General features: G+C 36.7%; 1 protein-coding gene across 1 annotated transcript in view; it reads right to left on the bottom strand.

Moving 5' to 3' along the window:
- MED17 (mediator complex subunit 17) overlaps nt 1-20,185 on the bottom strand; it is a 31,898-nt gene extending 11,713 nt beyond the window's left edge. The window contains exons 1-6 of the mRNA XM_031961006.1: nt 19,390-20,185; nt 14,366-14,532; nt 9,124-9,343; nt 6,665-6,801; nt 6,256-6,340; nt 1,477-1,629 (exon numbers count right to left, since the gene is read on the bottom strand). Coding sequence (XP_031816866.1) covers nt 1,477-1,629; nt 6,256-6,340; nt 6,665-6,801; nt 9,124-9,343; nt 14,366-14,532; nt 19,390-19,639 — 1,012 coding nt within the window. The 5' untranslated portion in view covers nt 19,640-20,185. The remainder of the gene's footprint in view (nt 1-1,476; nt 1,630-6,255; nt 6,341-6,664; nt 6,802-9,123; nt 9,344-14,365; nt 14,533-19,389) is intronic.
- Between the last annotated feature and the right edge of the window lie 4,747 nt (nt 20,186-24,932).

The raw sequence follows: 24,932 nt of genomic DNA, 5'->3' as shown, positions 1-24,932 counted from the left end.
AGGTTTGCATAGCTTAAGCCACAGGAATAGAAGTCAGTTACTTCTATAGAATCTGAAATCCTAAATCTATTATATGAACCTTAAAATAGAATGGATTAGCATTATTTCTGACCTTTTGAAATTGGTAGGTAAAAACTAAGTTACTTTTGGCCTCACTTTTCTTAAGTGTTATATTTTTGCCTGTCACAGCAGGATAGGAATAGAATGTTTTACTTCTAAAGACACAGAAATTCTTGTGACTAATTTCCAACAATATATCTCTCTTCATAAATACAGCCAACACAATACAGTAACAGTTTTACCTCCTTATTCTCATTTTTCTAAGATGGCACTTTAAAGTTTGTAAAAGTGCTTTACATGTTTTACCTCATCTGACCTTCCCAATACACTTATGAAGTAGACACAATTAATTTCCACATTTTGTAGATGAAGAAATTGATGCTGAGAGACGACTGAATTGCTCAGGTTCATACAAAAACCTAAGGTATATGAGAAATAATTTGAACTTGGGTATATGAGAAATAATTTGAACTTGGGTCTTCTTGACTCCAAATCCAGGTTTCTATCCACTGTACCATGTAGACTTACAGGTAAAAAGGCTAAAATTTCCATAAACTGGAGCCTAGAAATATTTAAAACTAAATAAATATATTAACATGCAAAACTTTTTCTTCATTCCAGCATTATTTGTAAAAATGTCAATTATTACGACAATAATGATAATTCTAATGAATCTAAGAAAATGATTTGCTTCAATTTTTAAAATTAATATTTCATGTATATACTACTATTGTACATGTATGTACAATCCATTAAGTAGAATGTTTGCTTATTAGGACACATCAATTTTTGATCATATGAAATAATCAAGTTCACTGACTTTTCATGTATATTTGTAACACATTAAGAAGTAATAAGTGTTAGACCAAGAACATTATATAAACTACAGCAAAACAACATCCATTTATTTTTAATAGAACACAGTGACATTTAATAATATAAGTTATATGACATTAAATTCATTCAAACAAATGAATGATATTGTACTAAAACTGCCATAAATTGTATCAGTTATAAAAATCTTTTGAATGCTGCTGCAGAATGTTCCTATTCTTTGGACCATATATATGTTTATAAATGTGTATATGTGTGTACATATACATATACATATGTGTGTATCTTGCCAAAGGCAGTGACAACTCTAAAACTGTTATAATTTCCATAAATGGCTTCCTAACAAAGAACAGATTTGGCAAGAAAGTTATTATGATATCCTGTAACAACAGTGACTGCTCAATAGGTCATAAAGTTGAATTTTTTTTTTTTTGGGGGGGGTCAGTTCTCATCCTTAAATACACACTATAATCTTCCCTTAAACTCCCTTCTCACAAATCGTCATTCCCTACAAAGGTATATATTGTCTCCTAGTCACAACTGTCCTAAACATAAGTCCAAAAAGACTGATTGGCAACTTACTTGGAAAAGGCTGAGAGATAATCTGGTTCTTCACAACAATGTGAGGAATCTGTGATTTAATCTGAACAGCTTCCCGGGACAACTGTGCGAAAATTTCTTTACACAAAAGAACATTTTGTGCAGCTTCTAGTTTTGTCTGCCAGTGTGGAGAACCTGAAAAATAGGAAACCATGTGTCTATTTACTGCCTGTCACATTATAAAATTAGTCAGCCTGTCACATTATAAAATTTTTAAATTATTAAAAATATTTCCTTATTACTGAAAGCTTCTTTCAACTAAAAAAGCAGAATTTTAAAATCTCAAATTTGCAAGTAACGAATTTAAATGGCTACAACAGTGGAATTAACTAGGTCTCTATGCTATTAGCTATTGATTAAGATTAATGTCTTAAATATCAATACAAATAAATGCTGCAAGTTAATATATATTAAAATTTTATTTCATGATCAAATAAAATTATTCCTTTTTTTTCAAGGATTTGTTTTGAATATTTGTAATTTGTAACATATTTTTTTTGGTCACTATTTGCCACCACCACATTTCTTTGACTTGTTTTCCCATTCTGTTAGATAAATACTCTGTTACTTAGTTTCAACTATAATACAAGCTTTGTAGTGTCAGGTAACTGTTTAAAATTATCTGGAAACCATTGATAGGGCAAATAAATGTTAGCGTTCTGATAGCAAAAAGGGACTCTTGGCCAATGGAGAGAATTCTATACCAATAAATCAGCACTTAATTGCCATGTACGCCAAGCAGTGAACAAAGTGCAAAAGAAAACAAATAAAAAAGGTCCTTACCCTTAAGAATCAATTCCACTGAAATAACATGCATGCATACAAGTGAAAATAAAATATATACAAAGTAAATGTGAGGTAATTTTGGAAAAGACCTTGAATCAGAAGTGGCCCTTAGGAATTTTAAGGGACAGAGGTGAAAAGAGAGGGAGTTCCTCATAATTGGACAGCCTGTGCAAAGTGTGGAGTTGAGAGATGGAATCACTATTAAGGAACAGAAAGTAGGCCAGTTTAGCTGGAATACTGAGTACATAATAAGTGCTATGACATAAAACAAGTCAAGTAAAGTACACTGGACTAAACTAGGGATTAAAAATCATACAGAAGAGCTTAGAAACCTATAGGGAGTCAATCCAGCTTTTTGAGCAGGAAAATGACATGGTCCAATTTGTGTTGTAGAACAAATTTTGGAACATATATAGAGAATGGATCTAAGTAGGGAAACACTGAAGGCAGAGAGAACAATTAGAAAGCTACTACAAGATGAGGAGGGCTTGAATTAGGGTAGTGGCCATATGAGTAGAGTAAGATGAGATATATAAGAGAGGCTGTATAATCAACAAGACTCATCAACTAACTGATAACGTGGGATGAGAGTAAACCATTGTTCTTTGCGTGTAGTGCTCAAAGACGAAAATGGCATCACTATGTTGGAGATCGATGAACATTGTGTCTGACTGTGCCTGATTAGACCAATATAAGAAGTCTCTAATCACAAGTCAAACACAAATAGCATGTGTCCCTAACAAATAGTTAGGGAGTACCTCTAAATTTGCACATTTCCTGTTTCTTTTCTACAGTCCAGCAGCTTTTTTGATATGGACATACTATGCTGGGTGGTCTTATGCCAGTGTCTCCAACATTTCACAATTGAATCCTAAGTTCTTTAGCAATACTTTGTGAGTTTCTTTGCATCTTCTGACTACCACATAACTACCTGAATTGTATGAGTTCTCTGTAGTCTTTTAGGCAAAGCTACACTTGGCATTTGAACAATATGGTCAGCTCATTGGTGTTGCACTCTCTGCAGTAGAATTTAAATGCTTGGTAGTTTAGTTCAAGAAAGGACCCCTATTTCTTATCTTGTCAGGTGATCATCATCTTCCTAAGACAATTCAAATGAAGTGATTCATTTTTTTGGCATGGAGCTGGTATATTGTGCAAGTTTCAAAGGCATCAATAATAAGATCAGCATAGTAGTTCTGCAGAACTTCAGTTTGGTAGGCAACCTTCTCTCTCACAATTTCCTTCAGAGTCTCTCAAACACTGAGTTAGCCTGACAATGAGTATGTCAACCTCATCATCTATGTATACATACCTGAAAAGTATACTGCCAAGGAAAGTGAATTTATCCACAACATTCAAAATTTCTGTAACTGATAGTTTCATATATAGATGATGTGGTGCAAGCTGATGTAACTGAAAATCCCATGCACAGATAGTGAAGTGCTGCCTGATGGAGAACTTCTGTTTTTATGTTAATGGTTAGAAAAAAATTAGCAGAAACATCAGAAAACTGATCCATATTCTATTGCAATTCTGCTCAGAGGCCACACTGAGTACACAATTATTTGTGAATGAAAAGTCATTCACCAATTCTCCTTCCACTTAAGTCTTAGCTTGTAGTTTTCAATGAATAATTTATTGTCAGCAGTAACATATCTTAATGTCACTTTCATTCTCATTGATGGCACCTGCCACATTGATGAAAACATGATAAAAAAACAAAATGGGAACATGCATACAGACCTATTTCATTTCACTGGTAACTGGGAAAACATAAGAGCATTGTCCATTGTACAGAACCTGTGCAAGCATGCCATCGTTAAGTTGGCACACAATACTAATGTACTCCAGACAACCAAATTTTGCCATATTCTTCCACAGGCACTTGAGATTAAGAGTATTAAAGGCCTGGTTAGATCAACAGATACTACACACAGAAGTCTGTTCTGACCCTGGCGTTTCTCCTGGAGCTGTTGAATACCAAACACCACTGTTTGTTCCTCAGTCCTTTCTGAACAAACAATGGTGTTTGGTATTCAACAGCTCCTTTCTGTCCTTTCTGAAGTCACACTAATTCTCAGGTAGATAGCCATCTTTTAGGTGAAGGATCGGTTGATTGAATAGTATGGCAAGAATCTTGTAGGAAATGACTGAGACCCTTTTAAGATTATCATATGGTGATCAGAAGATGCAAAGAAACTTGCAAAATTTCCTTTATATAGAAAGAAAATGGAGGTATCCTTGTTCTCCTGGGGGATAACCTCCTCTTGCCATAGAACCTGGAAGATTTGTCAATGAACATCCTGCCTGGTGTTCTTCTGTAACATATTCAACACCAGCACTTTGCCACAAGAGAGGAGTTTAATGTCACTCAAAACTTCTTCTTCAATTAGAAGTTCAGGAAGAGAAGGACTAATTTCAACTTGAAGTTTACGGCCAATGGCTTTAGCATTGAAATTTTGAAAATGTTCAGTCCACTTCTCCAGGATCACGTCCTTCTCACTGAGCAGTGTGGGTCCATCAGCACTGAGTAAATGAGATGCATCAAAGGTCACTGGCCCACAAATAATCTTCAGGGTATCATAAAAACACTTTGGGTTGTTCCTATCAGCATAAAACTGAATTTCATCTACCCTGTTATTGTAGAAAAGAGAATTCTGCAATTTCTCTAAGAGCTTTGCTTAGACTTTACTTTTGATGGACTTAAATGATGCTTTTTTTAGAGATAGGATGAATTATTCTGCTGGAAGAGTCTGTAGAATTCTATTTTTCATATAGTAGCTTCTAAATTTCTTCATCATTTTCATCAAATCAATTCTGATGTTTGTGAGTGTTCCGGCCCAGACAAGTAAATCCAATGCTTTATGCCAAATCTATGAAGACTGCCCATTCCTTTTCTGTTCCACTATTATTAACCATGTGTTGGCTTAGTTTCCCCTAAGTTAATAACAAACTGTTCACACACAGAAGGGGCTAATCTATTGAAGCTGATTTTCTGAAAGTCACCATGCCTCAGGGGTGTAATTTTTTGTGAATTCAGATATTTGGAGTCTATCATCAATACAACATTCTGCACCAGGTAGCTGCTGCTGCTACTGTGAAACTGGAGTTCTGTAGAAAGAATAGGGCTGGATATCTAGATCTGTCCATTGATTCCCATAGAAGCTGAGCAGTTCACTAAAGAAAAGTATAGAGGGGGGAAAATGGGGAGCTATGATCAGAGTCTTGAGGTAGATTCAGGTATGATGTGGGAGAAGTTAATAGTGTCAAATACTGCAAGGGAATCAAGAATGAAGAATGAAAAAAGGCTACTAGATTTGGCAATTAAGAAACCAATGCTAAATAAAGAAAGCTTTTTTCAGGAGTCTGGCTATTAAAAGAAAGATACAGTCCAACATCCTGAGAAGATGAGTGAGTGAAGGTTATTTCAACCATCAATCAATAAGGTTTTATCGAGCATGTTTGTAACGGCAGCAAGGAAGGAGCTAATAGATAAGGAGAGAAAGAAGATTAGCAAGATGGGATGACTTTGGTGAAATCTTTTAAAGAAGATTATATCAAAGTTATGTATAAGTAGAGGTCTTAGCATTGACAGGAAAAGCTACCTCTATATTATACACTGGAATAAAGAATAACAAAATAGGTAGTGGTGATAATAATATCAAGAAGTTTTGAGATGAAGAATAAGAGAAGTGGCAGCCCATGATAAATAACTTCTATTTTCTAAGTTTGTATGTGGAAATAAAATTAAAAATTAAAATAAATTAAAACTCTAGGCTATCACATTTAAACAAATATTGTAATTATTGTTCTACATTATGTAACTGGTACTCTCTCCTGAAAGACAATAAAAACATATTTTCAATTGTTTTTATTCAAGCCACTTATATTTTCAGCATATTAAAAAGTTCTCCAATTTGTCCCCAAACACAAACTAATAAAGACTTGAACTGAATGACCAGAGCACAGCCATACCTGGTTTTGACTTGGGCATAGGTCGTCTGAACAGGTTAACTGTACCAAGGTCTCCTATATCTGATGCTTGTTTTTGAATGGATACCTAAACAAGGAGAAAATGAGAGGAAAACTGTATACACTAGCAGCATTTGGAAATTAAACAGACCTATAAGAAGTCTCTCCAGCATGCTGGGCATATTACCTTTGGAGAATTTATGGCAAGAGGCAGACCAAAATTACATAGGATTAAATGTGGATGACCTGCAATCTGAACTGTAAGAAGGAAGACCAGCATCAAGGAATCCTGAATCTAATGAAGTCCTGAGGCTCACAAACATTTACTAATACCTACTCTGTGTAGAGCACAGTGATCAGTGTGAATTGAAGGCAGAAACAGAAAACGAATGCAAGAACTACTTTGTCAGACCTTTATGTATGCTGATCCCTCTAAATCACTTGGAATTTGGACATCAAGAGGGCAATAATCCTCTGGTATCTTCTTATCCAAATCAATATCTGTATTCTTTATCACTTCAAATGTGCCATGATGGGGAAAAAGAGATCCTAAAAAAACAAACATTAAGAACAAAATAGGAGAGGATTCATTAAAAAAACAACAACACTAAAGTGTATGCTGCGACATTTATATAAATAACAATTCATTTTGAGATGTTAATATTTTAGTTGATTTAAAAAAAAAAAAAAAAAAAAGAAGAAACTTTTAGTATACAGTAAAATTCCATTAGATTGAACTATATGGGCAAGACCATAGAGATGGGAGTTAATAACAACAATAATTTTAGTGCTTTAGATTTTACAAAGCACTTTCATATCCATTCTCTAATTTGTCAAACAAAATTTGGCAATGTAAAAAAAAGAAGTAGCATAATCCCAACTTTTTTCAGTAGTCTTTGATCTAGTAACACTGACCTCTTGATTCTTTCACAAACAATATACTCTGTCCTTTGGCTCCATAAATTTTCTCTGACTATCCCTCATCCCTGGAATGCTCTTTCCTTTTTTCTGATTACTGATCTCCACAACCCAGTACTCTCTCTATTACACCATTTAGCTACTCCATATATTGACACAGAAAACCATAGATTAATATTACCTATGTTTATTGTTAAAAAAAAAAAAAAAAAAAAAAAAAAAAAAAAAAAGGGAAGATATGCTGGAATCATGAAGAGCCAGAAATGACTGAACAAAAGCAAAAATTGGCAACTAGCAGTGGATAGCAATGGCTAGCAGGGAAGAAATCGAGCAGAGAGTAGCACATCTGTTTTAGAGACAACTCTGCACTACCAGAATTGTGAGCTGTTCCCTCCATGCATGTACTGAATTCCCTAAGTTCCTTCTAAGGATATCTTAAAACTCTGGATGTCCCACACATAAAGCTCACTTTTCAGAAATTTAAGGTTTATGGAAGAGAAATGTTCTATGGCTACTTTATTTAGACTATTTAATATGCCCTTTTTTAAAACTAAACATATCATCTGGTTGACTGGTAAAAAAAAAAAAAATTAACAACTTATTGATAGGTTGTTGAGGTTCCATTAGTTTGGAAGTGATTCTAATCCACAAAACATCAAGAAGCTGGGGTAACTAACTAGCACCCAGAGTGAAGAGGACCTTGAGTGCCACAGTTAGGATACCTCATATTTTCACCCATTAATCTGCCAAAACTATCTCAGAAAGCCTCAGGCTCACACTAGTACTTAGGAGCAGACCACCTAACATTGACATCTTTTTTTCCTGATTTTGCCAAACACTGTGGCTCTTTTTGCCTTAAATCAAAGCAGGTAGAGAACAGAATTCCCGGTACTCTACTTCTCACCAATAAGAAGACCAGATTTCATGTTGCCAACCTAGTTGTGGAAGGTAACCTTCTATGTGCCACCATCCCTCCAGGTCATGCAGAACTGGAGTCGTCAAGCTCCAGTGAGAAGGCCCAGCCACAGCCTGTGCTTGGCACAACAACAATTCTTTACACTCACATTCTGGATGAACTCTGCCACAGCAAAATCCCAGACTTCTTTCAGAACAGCCCCTGAGGTCCCCGAGCTCAGGCAAGCACCTGCAGGACCCAGATTCTGATCATGAAGCCTGCTTTTACCCTTCATTGTCAGGGCACAGCTCACCAGACAGTCATTGCTATATGTATTAACATTTGGCCTCCCTGAAGTAATTCTCCTTGTAAAGGAGATTTTGGCACATGTGTCTCTCTCTTCCAAAGGAATAAAGAAAGCTTTTTGCTTATAGTCACTGTTAGCTCTCCAGTTTTATTTTATTTCTTATTGTTAACTGTGATTGGGATGACCTGTGTGAGCTCTTTGATATTTTCAGAGTTAATAGTAGTTGCAAAGCCTCTGTGACTCTTTGTTCATTTCTTTTCAGATTTCACAGAGTGAAACACATAAAAAAAAAATCGAAAAGTTTTTGTTATTCCATAGACAGTAAACTTCCAAGGTTGTAGATTTAGTCCTATATGAAAGTATCACAGTCCTACTTCCTAATTTCTTCATAAATTGAAAGTTAAAATTCAGAGAGCCCCCACCCTTGAACTTTCTGTTAATGAAGGAACATTAAATGTCAATAAAGTTTAAAGAATATACTCTAACCACTGAAAATATTTAGACTATAAAGGTTTTGATTAAATATCACCTCATTATTTCTAACTAGTTTGTAGAGTCAGGAAAAAAACCCACACCCTCCAATTCACAGTTCTTTATTCCTTCCACTTCAGAACAATGACAATTATAAAGGCCCTCATCTGTGAGAATATTTATTAATTCTAATATAATATGACATTAACTCTGTGGCCTGTTAAGCAAAAAATTATATTAATTTCTTCTCTATATAAGATAATCTAGTAGCTTAATATACCTGCACTTCTGTAGCTAAGATCACCAAGAATTTTATCTCCTACTTTTCTGAGTTTCCAGTGTTGTCTTAATCGAAGAAGTTCAGAGTTGAAGTCTCTTTGTCGCTTATTTTCCTGGTTTTCAGTAACTGATTTGGTCAATCTATCTGCCCCTTTCAGAAGGATCTGTGCTGCACCAGCTAATGACTTCTTCTTTGAAATCAATTGTAAAGTCTGAGGATTCTATCAAAAGAAGAACACCACAAAAATAATCATTACTTTTACATGGAACATGAAGAAAAATAAGGAGGAAAAAAAAACATGGTTTTTAGCAGCAAATGTCACTTTTTTATTAATTTGAATACTTTCTTTGCAAATATGCCAACATAAAAAAATTTTAATTTAAAGTATTTTGAAATTAAAACTATCATATGGAATAGGAATCAAAGTTTATTATAACAATGAGATGTATTATAGTCTTGCTGATTCTACCTCCACAGCTTGTGCTTAGCATAACAACAATTCTTTACACTCACATTCTGGATGATTTAGAGACAATCTGCACTGCCAGAATTGTGAGCTGTTCCCTCCATGCATGTACTGAATTCCCTACCTTTTTTTTTCTAACATGGCTAAGATTCTAGTTCGAATTCTTATTACTTTTAAAATAGCCTCCTATTGGCTACTGACCTTCTAAAAAGGTCCCCTTTTTTTTTCTAACATGGCTAAGATTCTAGTTCGAATTCTCATTACTTTTGAAATAGGCTCCTAATTGGCCTCCCTTCTTCCTCTATCTCAAATCCCAATTCATCTCTTGTTTCTGAGAACTGTTATCAAATCAATATTACTATAAGAGAAGAGGCACTGAGTGTGTAGATCAATTACCCTACCCCATTTAATGCCAAGTGATAAGATATTACACAATGCATTTTAATAATTTAAGTATATCTCAGGCATGCCTCTATCAGTCAATTTAATACTTTAGACTAAATGCAAAAAAATTCATTGAAAGCCATTGGATAGTCACCCAATGATGCGGTGTAGGCAGGCTGTTCTAACTGGCTGAGGGACTTCATCACAAACTTGAAGCCTGCATAAAATAAGCTAGCTAAATTTTAAGTAAGAGATTCCTCTATCTGGAAGCTTAGAGTAGAAATTTTCTAACTAGTTACTGAGAGGGAATTGCTTACAGCCCCAGAACACAAGAGGGGAAAGAAGCAAGCACCTTAGCTTGGTTTCAGTCTCTCCCCCCACCTTCTTTGGCTGGTGAAGAACCTTGAGAATATTGTTGGCTCTGAGAGAAGTAGGCTTTTATGATCATTATCATCTTAAAAATATACCAGAGAATAATAGCTGGAAGCCAAGAAGAAAGGCAGATTCAAGCTCTAACAGGAACCCAGGTACAAGGAGAAAAAGTAAAACATAGTAGGGGGAATTCCATGAATGCCCCATAAAGGAATAAAGGATTGCTTCGAGCAATCAGAAACTGAATCATCCCATTGCCTTGACTGTTCAATAATCCTGAGCTTACTTTACACTGGATTCTATATATACTGGTGGGAGAGTGTGTTACAGTTTTTGGACCTGAGGTGGGGATGTGAAAGGAGATACTTTGTATTAACAGTCCTTAGAAAAACAACCCTTTCTAAAAAACAATTCTGAATAATTGATATCAAATGATAATAGAGAGAAACATACTAGAGTATTCATGAGCTAAACATTAGAAAAAATGCCTCCCATTCAACCCTGTAGGCAAACCCCTAGAGTCCAGGGGTCCTCAAACTATGGCCCGCAGGCCAGATGCGACAGCTGAGGATATTTATCCCCTTCACCCAGAGCTATGAAGTTTCTTTATTTAAAGGCCCACAAAACAAAGTTTTTGTTTTTACTATAGTGCGGCCCTCCAACAGTCTGAGGGACAGTGAACTGGCCCCCTATTTAAAAAGTTTGAGGACCCCTGCCCTAGACTCTGAAGGCATTAATATAACAGCTTATCTCTAGGAACCCTGACAGTACAAGTAGGAGCTAGAAGAGTAAGTTCACAACTTACAAGTTCCATTGCTTCTGGAAAAAGTATGTCAATTAATTCCACTATATCCTGCTATCTTCCCAAATAAAAATCGTTCTTCCCTGGCCACTAATTACTCCATTAGAGTGTAAGCTCTCTGTATTTATATCCCCATTTTTAGCACACTGTAAATACTTAGTATGTGTTTTTCCTTCATTCTATTAATTGGTACATTCATAATGGCTCTTCTATGGCAATGCAGGATACTGAAATATCTTTTGGAATCACCAAAGATGAAATATAACTCCAGGGGCTTCCAACCAAAAACTTCCATTCTGCCTAAATGAAGATACAAAGACTTCAGCAAAAACTTAAAAACAGCACAGAATTTAATCATGATCAAGAAATCCTGTATGCAACTTCATCTACCCCAGAACTGCACAAAAGTCAGTCCAAAGTCTAAGGGCAATAGGAAAGGTAGTAATAGAAAGGTCAAACAACACAGTAACCTCCTAACACAACCAGTTACTACTCAGAAATACTTGCTACCTATAAGACTGTATCCAAAGGCAGTAAGGACAAAGGATGCTCACAAAAAAGGAACCACTCCCACCCCCCACTGTATACAGCAATGTTCAAGACTTGGTGCTCAGACATTCCTGGCCCAAGAGTTCCAACATCCCTAACATTGTCCTACGGGGCCATAGAGGGTCCTGAAGATTCAATGCTCTGAAACACAAAGATCCAAGAGATAAAAGTCAATATGGGAACTTACAGTCATCAAGTTGGGATAACCATCCTACTGAAAAGCACAGTAGGAGATAGAGCTAGTCCCAATACAAAGTCCCAATTCAGGCATTGAGGCTGGAGAGATGGATAAACCAAAGAAAATATGGACAAGTATAAAGAATAATAGTAACAAAGATATTCAAATACAATCCAGAGAAATAAGAATCCCATTAACAACTGCAAAGAGAGATTCAAACCCAAATGTGGGTTTTCTACAATGGACTGTGTGAATATGAAGAAAAAATGAAAAAAGAGATTAGAGAAAAGAATAAGAAATCAAATAAACAGCTCAGAACAGAAAATGAATAAACATTACTCAAGTAATGAACCTGGACACTAAAAGGGATCAAATAAAGAAATAAATGACTATGAAACAAGAAATATTAAAACAAAAATTTTAAAATTGCAAAAGAAAATGAAGATAAGCTGACATTCTTAAACTGACTTAACAAAACAAGTCAAAGAAATAATTGTAAGACTCATCTGTCTCCTTCAAAAATATGATTTAAAAAAAAAAAAGTTCAAGAAACCATAAATGAAAATTACCTAACTCTGTTAGAACCAGAGGGCAAAATAAAGATAGGAAAAATTCATCTATCACCTTCCAAAAGAAACTGCAAAAGTTCTAGCAATGTCATAGCTAAAAGCAAGTGTATTCAAGTCAAAGAAAAACTACTTTAAGCATTCAAAAAGAAACAAAGCATAGTCAAAATGATATAAGATTTGACATTTTTTACTATAAGTAGGGAGATCTTGGAATGTAATATTCCAAAAGGTAAAAGATAAAGATTTACAATCAAGAAAAATTTATCCTGCAAAGGTGAATATAATGACAAGGAAAATGGATCTTTAAAGGACTGAGGATATTTAAGCATTCCTGATGGAAAAAAAAAAAAATCAGAGATGAGTTGTAAATGTAATTCAAAGACAAGACTCAAAAGAATCTACAAAAGTAAATTTATTTGAGCAAATGGGACTACATGATGATAAAGGGATAATATTCTATTGGAGATAAGGAGATGTCACTTCAGAATGTCTTCAAAGGGTACTGAAGGAATTAAATAAGAAAAGACAGAAGACTTGGGAGTTGATTTTTTTTTTCTGTGAGTTTTTAAGAGAGGAAAGAAAAGACAAATGAATGTATTAAGAAAATTGAGCTGCAAAAGAAATATAAGCACTGACAAAAGGTTTGAAAAGAGGAGCAAAAAATCAGTTTGAAACTCCATTTGAACTGGAAAAAGAAGAGTTGAAAACATAAACACACATAAAGAATTTATTTTAAATGTCAAGTTCAACTTGGAAATAAAGAGGAAGAGAGAAAAAAGGATAATACTGGGGAAAAAGCAATCATAAGCAAAACAAACTTCTTGTTCCCAAAAGGAAGATTAAAAGGAAAAAGGCAAAAAACAAAAGACATAAAAGTGTAAGGAGACAGCTATTAAATAGGAAATGGTTGAATAAACTCTTGATATGTGAATGTAACAGAATATGACTATATTGTAAGAAATAAGAAATAGATGATCTAAAAGAATTCTGGGGTGTAAGAGGGATACAAATTGAGTAGAACCAAGAGGACAGTTTAAAAAAAGATAACATTTTAATGAAAAATTTTTAAGAAGTCTGATCAAAGCAATGATAAGCAACATTTACAGGGCACCTACAACAAAACATGTTACCTACTTCTTGAAAGAGAAGTGATTTGAGCCATATATTTCTGGATATGGTCACTGTATTAATTTGTTTTGTTTGTAGAAGGGCTTTTTTCTTTTTGTGATTTTTAATTGCAAATAGGGAGAATTGAAGGGACGTGGCATATAATGATGCTGACGACCCCTCCAAAAAAAGACAAGAAAAAAAGAGGAAAGCCATTGAAACATTTTCAAACGTGCACACTAGAGTACAGAAGATAGTTCAGAAGGAAGCCCATATAAGCAGGACAGCTCTCAAAGTAAGAAATATTCCTTAAAGCAGTTTAGAGAGAAGCAAGATAAAAAATTAGATCCATTTTTCTGTTGTAGTTAAACTTGTGTACATAAAATCTGACAGATTCATAAGTATTTAGAATTGGAAGATTATCAATATTCGTACCCAACCTTACCATTTTATAGCCAAGGAAACAAGATGGGTTAATACATATCTGGGCAAGGAAAAGTTTGAAAAGAAAAAAAAAAAAAAAAAAGCCAAGCAGAACAAGAAAAAAAAAATAGCAGGAAGTTAAAAAGAATTTGAATAGCTGAGTTTTACATAACTTTGCTAAACAATTTGCCATATAAAAATATAAAGGCAAAATCTTATCGGGTTCTGACTTACGATTTAAATCATATTCAGTTGGTCTGAGGCCAAAGTCCATGAGAAAAAAAAAAACATTCATACAGTATATAACATGTTGTTACATAAATATAACTGATTAAGTTAATGAGAACCATAAATTACTGAAGTTTGATTATTTTCTTACAAAATTACTGTACCTGCTTGGGAGGAAGTGAATCCTGTGAAACAGGATCAAGAGTCATGAATTTTTTATCCCTGATAATGCTGAGAACATCATAGAGAACACACATCTCAGTCAGGGAGCTTCTTAAATTGTTCCGTACTGAATCCCATGGCCACAGAGAAGGCTGAAATTTTACCAACCCTAAAAGAAAAGAAATATACTTTTATAATTATAAAACCTAGAAGACAGGAGCCATATATGTGCACATACAAAACCTAAGATTTTTTTAAAAGGTTATGAAATTCTTTGCTTCAATCAATTATTCTTTCTTTACCTTGTCCCTGTCATCCATCTACAAAATGTCTATTAATATTCATTAGGACATTCTGACAAAGGAAAACTATGTCACAGGCCAAATTACACTATACAAAATACAACTGCAAGTAAGTAATTAATAAATACATTTCAACTAAACTGAATCATATATAATCAAAAGAATTCTAAGCCACAGCCAAAGATCTACTTATTAATACACATACACATATACACACATGTTTTCAAAACATACGAATTGATCCAATACTTTTGAATTTGCTCTAAATGAATCTGAGCTGAATCCCAATGAATTACATAAAGTTGAATAAGTTTGATGGAAAGGAGAATAAAATAAATCATTCTTATACTTTAAGCAAAATATGTGGGGGAAAAAGTTTTTTCTTCTTACTTAAAATTGTTAGACTTTAAGCTTCAGATTCAGACTCCAATTTAAAACACCCCTTAAGTGAAGATGATATAATACTAGAACTAATACCAGTAAACTGAAGACTTTTTTCTTAATTTTTCTCTTATTTTTTTTGTTAGCTAATAAACACAAAGTAAATAATAAATGTTAATGTGTAAGACCCTATACTTGGTGCTGAGGATACAAGGATACAAGAGAAATGTCCTAGATCTTAAGAAACTTGGAATCTAAAGAGGAAGAAAGATTTTTTTTTTTTAACTATACATATGATTCCCCTAATGTAGAAAATTCTTGGTAAAGGAATTCTCTCTTTCAATGCAAATGAATACCTGTGCTACAACTTTTAATTTTAGAGAGGTGCTTGGGGCATTGTGTCAAAAGTAATACTTGAACTTAGACTTGCCTAACTCTTAGGGACCAGCTTTCTATCCACTATGCTACTCTGTATTGCTACAAATAAAAATAAGTATGATGAAAAATGGTATAAGATAAGAGCAAAGGAAGTCTGGCCATAGGCTCTAACAAATATGAGAAGGGAAAGATCTGAGGTAGAACAATCAGAAAAAGCCTCACACAAAAGGGGGGAACTACACTTGAAGAAAAAATTTAATGCACAGATATGAGGGGAATTTGTTTTTAGTATGCAGGATGGCCTGCAAACTGGAGAGACATGGGAGAAAGCAGGATGAAGCTCGAATGTTGGAGGATTAGCATGGTACGATGGGAAAAATACTGAAGTTCAAGTCAGAAGGTCTGCTTTCAAATCCTACCTTTGGTACTTATTAATTTGTGACCTCAGGCAAGACACAACATCTCAGAGCCTGTTATCTCATCTATAACAAAAAATTGCCCCCACATCCATCCTCTTCCAAATTGCCCCATGCCTTACTATAAAAATCCTTATCACTCTTGCAATCTTATCTACTATCCTAGGTGGCTGAGGAGGACTCAACCAAACCCACCTACAGAAGATTCTAGCCATCTAGCCTGGATGAGAATATTTGTCCTACTAACTTCACATGTTGTAATAAAAGAGCTTTAAATACCATAAAACCCTAGAACTGGAAGTTACAATTATTACTGTTTTCAGAACACATAGTAAATTAACGATAATAGAATAAAACAATGTTGGAATAGCCAACTGAAACCATATCACGATGGAGACAGAAGGCCAGGCTAAAGATTTATTCTCTAAAGGCAATATGAGATTGCCTCTATGAGGTGATATGAGGTGATAATGCACCCATGCATTAGGAAAATTAATCTGCTAGTTCTATGGGAATTCTGAAGAATGGAAAAGACAGGCAACGAGAGATTAGCTATAAAACATTCCCTTTAAAGAACAAGCCTCAGAGGTGACTGAGTCCAACCCTCTCATTTTACAGATGAGGAAAATGAGGCACCAAGAGGATGAGAGACTCCTCAGGAGATCACACAGCCGCTAAATGGTAGGATTTGAACCTGGGTCTTCCTGACACCAAATCAGCACCACATCCAGGTCATCAATGGAAAAATAAGGAGGAGACAAGAGTGAGACTAAGTCTTGTGAAGAAGGGTCATGAAGATGAAAGAGAATCCCCATTTACACAGGTCCCATCCCCTGAAACTACAGTTCCCTTAGGATCCTGACATCCATCTTCGAAAACATACTCTGAGTCTGCTCCAGGGTTTGGGGGAAGTAGAGGACAAAGTGAAGGAGATTATTGTCTTATAAATGTTATATTCTAAATTTAATGTTAAATAAAAATTAGCATTTTTATATTAATGGAAAAAAGAGAATTATAAATAAAACTGCAGATCTCTATTATGTGCAGCTTGTTTTTCCTTTTAATTCTAAGCAATTCTACCTAAAGCTTTTACAGCTATCCTATTTTTCTGTATTTCTTTATGACCTTCCTTCTGTTCTTGTTTCTACTGTTAAGGACCATGCCTAGGTGAAGAGGCAGGTCAATTCTCTGAGAGCCTCCACAGCTGCAAAGGAATTGCAAAGCAGCCTTTACTGACTCAGGTGTTGCTTGTGGACTGGGAATGAAATAAACTGGTGGCAGAGGGAAGAGGAGAGAGGTCAGAACAGGCATTTAAGTCATCAGTCTCCTGACCTGGCCCTTTGATATGTTGGCCCATTTAATTACCCCAACTAAAAAAGTCTTACTGGATCTCTTCTCCCTTTCCTTCCCTGTGGGTTATCGAAGGAACTCTGGAAGGATCCTACTCACAAACAGCTCTCAGACACTATTGTTTCTTATGCCCCACATTGGGAACCTTATGTTGTGATACAAGAGCCACCTGCCATGGGTTGCTGGAGGCCTAACTCAGACCTGAAGTATGGATCTCTTCATGTGAGAGGATGATGATGATACAGAGACTGAGAGGCAGTTGCTGTTCTCTGACCTCTCATCATCATCCTCTCACATGAAGAGATCCATACTTCAGGTCTGAGTTAGGCCTCCAGCAACCCATGGCAGGTGGCTCCTGTATCACAACATCTACAACTTTTTTAAAAAAGATATTTCAATGATTCTCTCTCTCTTTTTTTTTTTTTGGCTACCATCTCATAGCACCCCCCACTCCCCATGTTTGAAAAAATATGTCTTGTGCATCCTGAATTCATCTCTTCTTTGACAAGAAAGGGGTAGCAAGCTTCATCATTCACTGATTCTCTGGAATCCTTTCTGACCAGAGTTCTCAAGTCTTTCAAAGTTGTTTATCTTTACAATGTTGTTTATATACAAATTGTTCTCCTAGTTTTCGCCTTTTACCCTGCTACCATTTCATTTAATAAGACTTCCAGATTTCTCTCAAACCTTCCCTTTCATTTTTTTATAATGCACAATACTTTGTTATAGTCACATTCCATACTTTGCTCGCTTTATTTCCCAACAGATAGTCTTACTTCCTTTAGTTTCCAGTTCTTTGTCATTTCAAAAAGAATTGCTATGAATAATAAAAGTATATTTGAATGATGTTCTTTTTTCTTTTATCTCTTTGGACCAATTCCCCCCTCTACCTGTTTTACAATTAAGGAAACTAAAGATCAAAGAGACTGATCCTGTCAATAAAAAGTTATTTTAAAAAATAAATAAATAAATAAAAATTAAAAAAGAGAGAGAGACTGATCACTGTATTAAGTGGCAAAGGAAAATCTGGAACTCATTTCCCCTCAGCCATTACCAAGACAGTATGCACTGGAAGACCTTTATCAGTAAATTATAAACTCCTTGAGCACAAGAACCATCTTTTATTTTTCTTTTTTTGTTCCTATTGTTTAGTCCAGTGCCTGGCACATAGAAGGCATTTAACACACATTCACTGAATTGATTTGTGGTTTGTCCTTCATCCTTAGAACCATGACATCAGCGAAGGGATGCAAAGACATACAAATGAATTAGATTTCTCATTTTCTCCTCAAGAACCATCTGGGTCCGGTGACCAGACAGGACAACCGGAGAAGGCCCTGAATACAAGGGGTAATCTTGGCCTTTTAAAGCTAGTCTTTTTAAAAACAAGGAACTGATTTGCAAAAGCAGCTGATGTTGCTTATTAAAATGTAGATTGGGTAATTTGTAAAAATTATAAGCTACACTTTAAAATTTTGCAGCTCTGCTGGACATATGTCTAAGTTTTATGAAATTTGGGCCAAAGTTATTTAACTGTGAATCTTAAAGTAAAAAAAAAAAAAAAAAAAAAAAAAAAAGAGGTGATTTTAAAGTTAGTCTTTAACAGCTCTCAGTTTGACTGAAGCAACGCCCATTCAGTGATTAAGGACAGGTAAGAAGGGAGGCAAAGAGCGGCCTTTTACCTAATCAATAATAATAATAAGATACATATGTAGTGTGTATGTATATACACTTATATGGGTGTGTGTGTGTGTGTGTGTGTGTGTCAGGGTTTCTGCACAAAACAAACAATTGCTATTTACATTCACGGACCCAATCAGGGCCCGAACAACGACCAAACGGGGCTTGGCCCGGCACCCGTGGGCAGCCAATCAGGGAAAGCCAGAATGAGGTGGGTCCTTAGGAAAGAAAAGGAGCCCCTAAGCGCCGAGATTTTTCGGGAGTTGAGCGATCAGAGTTTCCGTTCCTGCGGGCACGGGCACGACCCCCTTGTAGACAGAGGGAAGAGCGCGCAGCAGGCGGGGGGCCGAGTCCCCGCGGGGCATCTCCCCGTACTCACGGAGACGGCCGCTGCCGCTCGGCCAGCGCCGGATGAACCTTTCTTTATGCTCACGGAGACGGCCGCTGCCGCTCGGCCAGCGCCGGATGAACCTTTCTTTATTGCACTGGCCTGAGACCCCGAGCGGCCCCGCGCCTCACCTTCCTCGTCGTCCTGCTCGGCGCCGCCGCTGGTGCCCGCCCAGTCTTGGGAGTCTCGGTCGGCGCCGGGCGCCTCCTCCTCCTCCGAGCCCGAGCCCTGGCTGAAGTCAATGCGCTGGGCGAGGCGGGCCAGGTTCTGCGACATGGACAGCGGCTGCAGGTAAGTCTCGGTGCCGTCCAGGCCCACCTCCTGCACCTGCTTCTCGCAGGCAGACTCGATACTGATGCGCACCGCCCGCACCCCAGACATCTCGGCGGCTCGCTGCGGCCCGGGGCCTGCGGCGGAGAACCGGAGCGGAGAGAAAGGGGACTCCGAGCCGCGGGGCCCAAACACAGCTGACTGCGCGAGGAGCTTCCCAGGATTCGCGGCTAGAGCGCGCTACGGCGAGATAGCCGGGCCAAATGAGGTGGGAAGGCAAACGCCCGGAAGGACTGCGACTAAATCCTACGGAAGCCGACGAGGCCCGGGGGGGCCGACTTCCGGGAAAAACCCAACCCTAGAGAGATCCGAGAGGAGGCACTCCTTACCCAGAGGCGAGTGCTGTGCGTTTGTTTTTTATTTCAGTTTTAGGAAGTTACGCGGCGGTGACGCTTTGGGATCCGGTACGGGCACGAAAGCTCACGAGAGCCGGGATGATTTTGTTTTTGTCTCCGTACCGAGACCGCTCTGTGTGTCTCAGGAAGGAGGGGCGTCGGGGCCCGGAAGGCCGGGTTCGGGTCTCCCCCCGGTCCGCGCAGGATCCTAGCCGGAGGCAACTCCTCGCTGTTCCCCAGCTTCCCAAAGCTGATTCACTTGGGCACCCGGGGACCCAAAGGACTCTTCAGAATAATAGTTCTAAGTACAGAAAATGCACAGGGTGGCAAAGGTGATCATGGTGACAGAGCTTTTATCCAAACTGTTTTGGAAAGTTCGCGAACCCCGGAACCTAAGACTGTTAATTGCACTAGTTGTTGCTCTGCCGCGGTACTTCCCTCACCAGGACTTCTATGGAGAAATAAGTCGCAGGAATATTAATTAGGGAATGCTTAATAGATTGAACAGTGCCACATTTCAGATGATTTGCAAAAGCAGCTGATGTTGCTTACTAAAATGTAGATTGGGTAATTTGTAAAAATTATAAGCTACGCTTTAAAATTTTGCAGCTCTGCTGGACTTATAAGTTTTATGAAATTTGGTCCAAAGTTATTTAATTGTGAATCTTAAAGTTAAAAAAAAAAGTGGTGATTTTAAAGCTAGTCTTTAACAGCTCTGTTTGACTGAAGGGGGTAGGGGAGAGGAAAAGAGAGAAAAAACAACTGGAGGATGTGCTTAGAACGTTTCGTTGAGGAGGAAGATGTATTTAGGACGGGTCTAGTTACTGAAATTTGATTGGTTCAGGTTGCTTGGATCTGAGCAACTTTTTTTTTTTTTTTTTTTTTTTTTTAGGGGGAGGTGAGGAAGTTGGGGTTAAGTAACTTGCCCAGGGTCACACATCCAGGAAGTGTCTAAGATCACATTTGAACTCAGGTCCTCCTGACTTAAGGGCTGGTGCTCCATCCACCTAGCCACTTAGCAGTCATCTGAACAACTTTTTAAGGTAGGTCTGTAAAAAAGAATCAAGGGAAAAATCAAGCCCTCTTGTCACTTCCTGGAAATGGAAGAAACCTGAAAGTGATTCTATAAACAACTATAAATACAAAAGTTGGGGTTTCAGACCTTGGTTTAAATAAGGTCCAATTGGAAGGGGATGAAGAAAAAATACAAATGGGACAATGAGGAAGAGAAGAATAAGGAAAGGAAAACATAACTACAAACAAAGTTCATCAGATATTTGATGAGCACTAACTACATTGTAGAAAGAAATAGAAAATTATCACTTTTGATTTTGAACTTTTGTTCTACTAAGGAAGGCAGAACATGTACACAGATATCAATAACAGAGCTATGAAAGGAAAAGCAAAAAGACCTATGTGGTTGGAGCATAGTGCATGAAGGAGAAAAATATACCTAGAAATAATAATAATCAACCTTTAAAGGTAGGATGAAGTAAGTTATGAACAACTTTAAATGCCAAACATTCCTAGAAGTAATAGAGAGGCACTGGAATTACTAAATAGTAACAGATCTCTGCTTTAGTAAGATCACTTTGGCAACTACATGGAGGATAAGTTGAAGTTAGGAGAGAAGAGTCAGGACCACCAGTTAGGAGTCTATTACAGTAGGCAAAGCCCATACTCTGGTAATACCTGTATAAGTTAGTTGTTGTCCTTCATTCTCAGAGGACCAAAATAACATCACAATATTAGAGTCGAACTAGTTGACTAGTTTATGACTTAGAATGCTTTCCCACAGATCCAGTACAAATAGACCATGTTGATGCTGGCACAGCATACTAGACAGTCCTTTGCCAGCATCTTCCATGTCACGCAGTCCCAGAGTTCTTCACAAAGACTTTGAGAATGTTTTTGAATCACTTCTGACTACTATGTGACCACCATGCTTTTAAGAGTTCTTTTTAAAACAGTCTTCTAGACAAACATACTTTTTGGCATTCAAACAATGTGGCCAGCCCATCAGAGTTGCACTCTCTGCAGGAGAGTTTGAATTTTTGGCACCTAAGTTCAAGAAAGGACCTCAGTGTCTTATCCTGGCAGATGATCTTTAGGATCTTCCCAAGACAATACAAATGGAAGTTATTCAGTTTCCTGCCATGTGCTGGTATACTGTCTAGATTTCACAGGTATAAATGAGGTATAGAGTGCTTGGGAAGAAAGGAGTCAGAACAGCAATAGAAATAAATGTACTCTTAATACTGAAAACTTGTACATCCCATGATCTCATCACCAATACTATCTTTCATTTACCTAAACACAATAAAATTTTGTGGATGCACCCCTGCAACCAACACTGAATATGGAATGATAAGTTAAGATCAGATATAGGAATTTCAGCCTTCTTTATCATTGAAATATACCTTTCACATTACAGGGATTAGGAAAATAGCACCCATCAATTTGGAAAATCTGTGTAAAATTTTTTTGATCTTCCCTTCATATTAAAGAGCAGTCTGAATTGTTATAGTCTTAAGTGATATTTTATACATTTCTGAATTTCTAAATTCTGTGTCAATGGTCTTCCTGTGTCTTCTGTGGCTTCCCCAAATTTCCCCCAAAATTCCCTTTTAATTTCTTATGTCGGCCCACAATATTTCCAAATGTAGAGGGGAAAGTTACAGTGTGGAAGGGATCATTGTATTTGTGAAGTGATGATCAAAGGTTATGGTTGAGGTAGAATGAAGGAGTTGGCTGTTAAGAGTTGAGACTGAGGTAATGAGAAGCCGGATAGTTGAGGGAATTTCAGCTTAAATGTTGAATGAAATCCCTTAGTTTATGAGACAACCTAATGACTTTAGGATGATTGAAATAGTGGCTGTCTTTAGTATTCTAAGTATTCATTCTTTAGATTTGAACTTTGAAAACTGTTCAGCTAGATCTGGGTGAAAAAATTGTTTTCACCAGCTAACAGCAAAAGAAAGCAGCTAGTTCCCATCGGAACATCTCAGGCTTTGACTACCATCTAGTGGCCAGAGGGAATATTGAAGCTTACTTAAAAATCAATAAAAGTAGATCTAGAAGGAAATATAGCTCTAGCAGAGCACTCTTAGGGGCTGACTTAAAATTTCACAGCCTCTCTCTCTCCCCTTCTCCCCACATTACATAACAGGGCTTGATTTATGTTTTGTTGATTATCTAGACTTAATCAGGTATTTAAGATAATCTTAATAATGTAGATTAAATTTAAAATGTTTATTCTTCGAATTCATAGTTAAACATTTACTGGCACACCACTGGCCAAAGATTTCCCAAAAGAAAAAATCTTAAGTCACTTCTATTAAAATAGCAAGCTTTTTTATATCAAGCCTAAATTTTCCTCTGCAACTTTCACAACTTCTAGTTCTGAATTCTGGAATTATACAGAACAAATCTAAATATATCTTAAACATGAAAGCTTTTAAATACTTAAATACAACTGCCATGTCTTTTTTAGTCTTTTCTTCTCCAGCCTGTACATCATTTAACCAGTGCTTATAGGACCTTCGGGTCCTTCACTAACCTAGTTAACCCTCTGCTAGTTGCTCTTTAGTTTATTAACATCTTTCCAAAGTTCTTTTTTAGATAAAATCCTGTTTGCCTTAATTTCCTCATCTTTAAAATAGACTGGAGGAAGAAATAGCAAACTACTCCACCATCTTTGTCAAAAAAGCCCAGGAAGAGCTTTTATAATGGAGGGGAAAATGAGGGGTGACAGGCAATTCATGAACCTCATTCTCATTGAAATTGGCTCAAAGAAGAAATAACATACACTCTCAATTGAAAATAGAAATCTATCTTATCCAACAGGGAAGTTGGAAGAGAAGGAGGTACAAAGAAACTGTAAGATGATGGGAAGGGAGGATGGATTTAAGACAAGTAATGATCAGTAGCAAAAATGACAAAACAAACCAAAGCAACCTGTAGAATTCTGGAAGCATTGACTCAATAGTCTGATGATTGGGAGCAAGGCCCTGCCCTGGCTTAACTTGATTTTTACAATAATAATAAAGCAGCAGTTGTTTAGTTGCAATGCAATTAAATACAAATTACATCTTAAAGTAGCTATCAATTCTTCTAAATTGTACCAAATATTTAGAAACACTGATATGGGAAGCACTTATAGGCAAACTGAAAAGAAAGGAAACTGTTTCACAGACATTATAACTTCTCATAAAAACTAAAACCTGTGTGTGTGTGTGTGTGTGTGTGTGTGTGTGTGTATCTACCCTTCTGTACAAGCCCTTCACATTTCTGGGTAGGCATATTCTCTATTCATTAAACACTCTCCTAGGATTATTTGCTGACTAGGCAAGGGGGAAAGGGAAACAAGGAAGAAAAATTTGGAATACAAAGTTTTGCAAAGGTGAATATTGAAAATTATCTTAACATGGGGGGGGGGAATCTATTTAAATACTTTCCTAGGGCTTGAACTTTTTCTTCTCATGACCCCTTTTTGCCCAGGAAAGTTTGTAACTTTGATATGTAAGTATGTAAAATAGATATAAAAACCAAACATTTACCAATAATAAATCATAAAGAAATTTATTTTAAAATAATCCTTTAGTGTACATATAATTTTACCATTCCTTAAAGTTGAAAGCAAACTTGCATACTGAGATTGATGAGTTTATTTTTACATAAAGAATTAAATCCTGGCAGATTATACGATACCAATTACTGTTTACAAATTATAATTTAATGCTTCAGAGAGGACCTCAGTATCTAGTACTTTATCTTGCCTGGTGATTTTCAGAATCTTACTAAGAAATTCAAATGGAAGTGATCCAGTTTCCTGAATAGTACTGGTAGATTGTCCAGGTTTCACAGGCATATAACTATGAGATAAGCACAATGGCTCTGTAGATTTAGTAGGCAGTAATACCTCTTCTCTCTCACTCATTCTTCTGGAGCCTCCTAAATACTGAGCTAGCATTGATGCTAACCTCATTATCAGTGTGTACCTCACTGGA

The sequence above is a fragment of the Sarcophilus harrisii genome, chromosome 3 (genome assembly GCF_902635505.1).
Source record: "Sarcophilus harrisii chromosome 3, mSarHar1.11, whole genome shotgun sequence".
Taxonomy (NCBI): domain Eukaryota; kingdom Metazoa; phylum Chordata; class Mammalia; order Dasyuromorphia; family Dasyuridae; genus Sarcophilus; species Sarcophilus harrisii.
The sequence above is the reverse complement of the archived record's forward strand: the minus strand, read 5'-3'. Positions and strand labels throughout refer to the sequence as shown.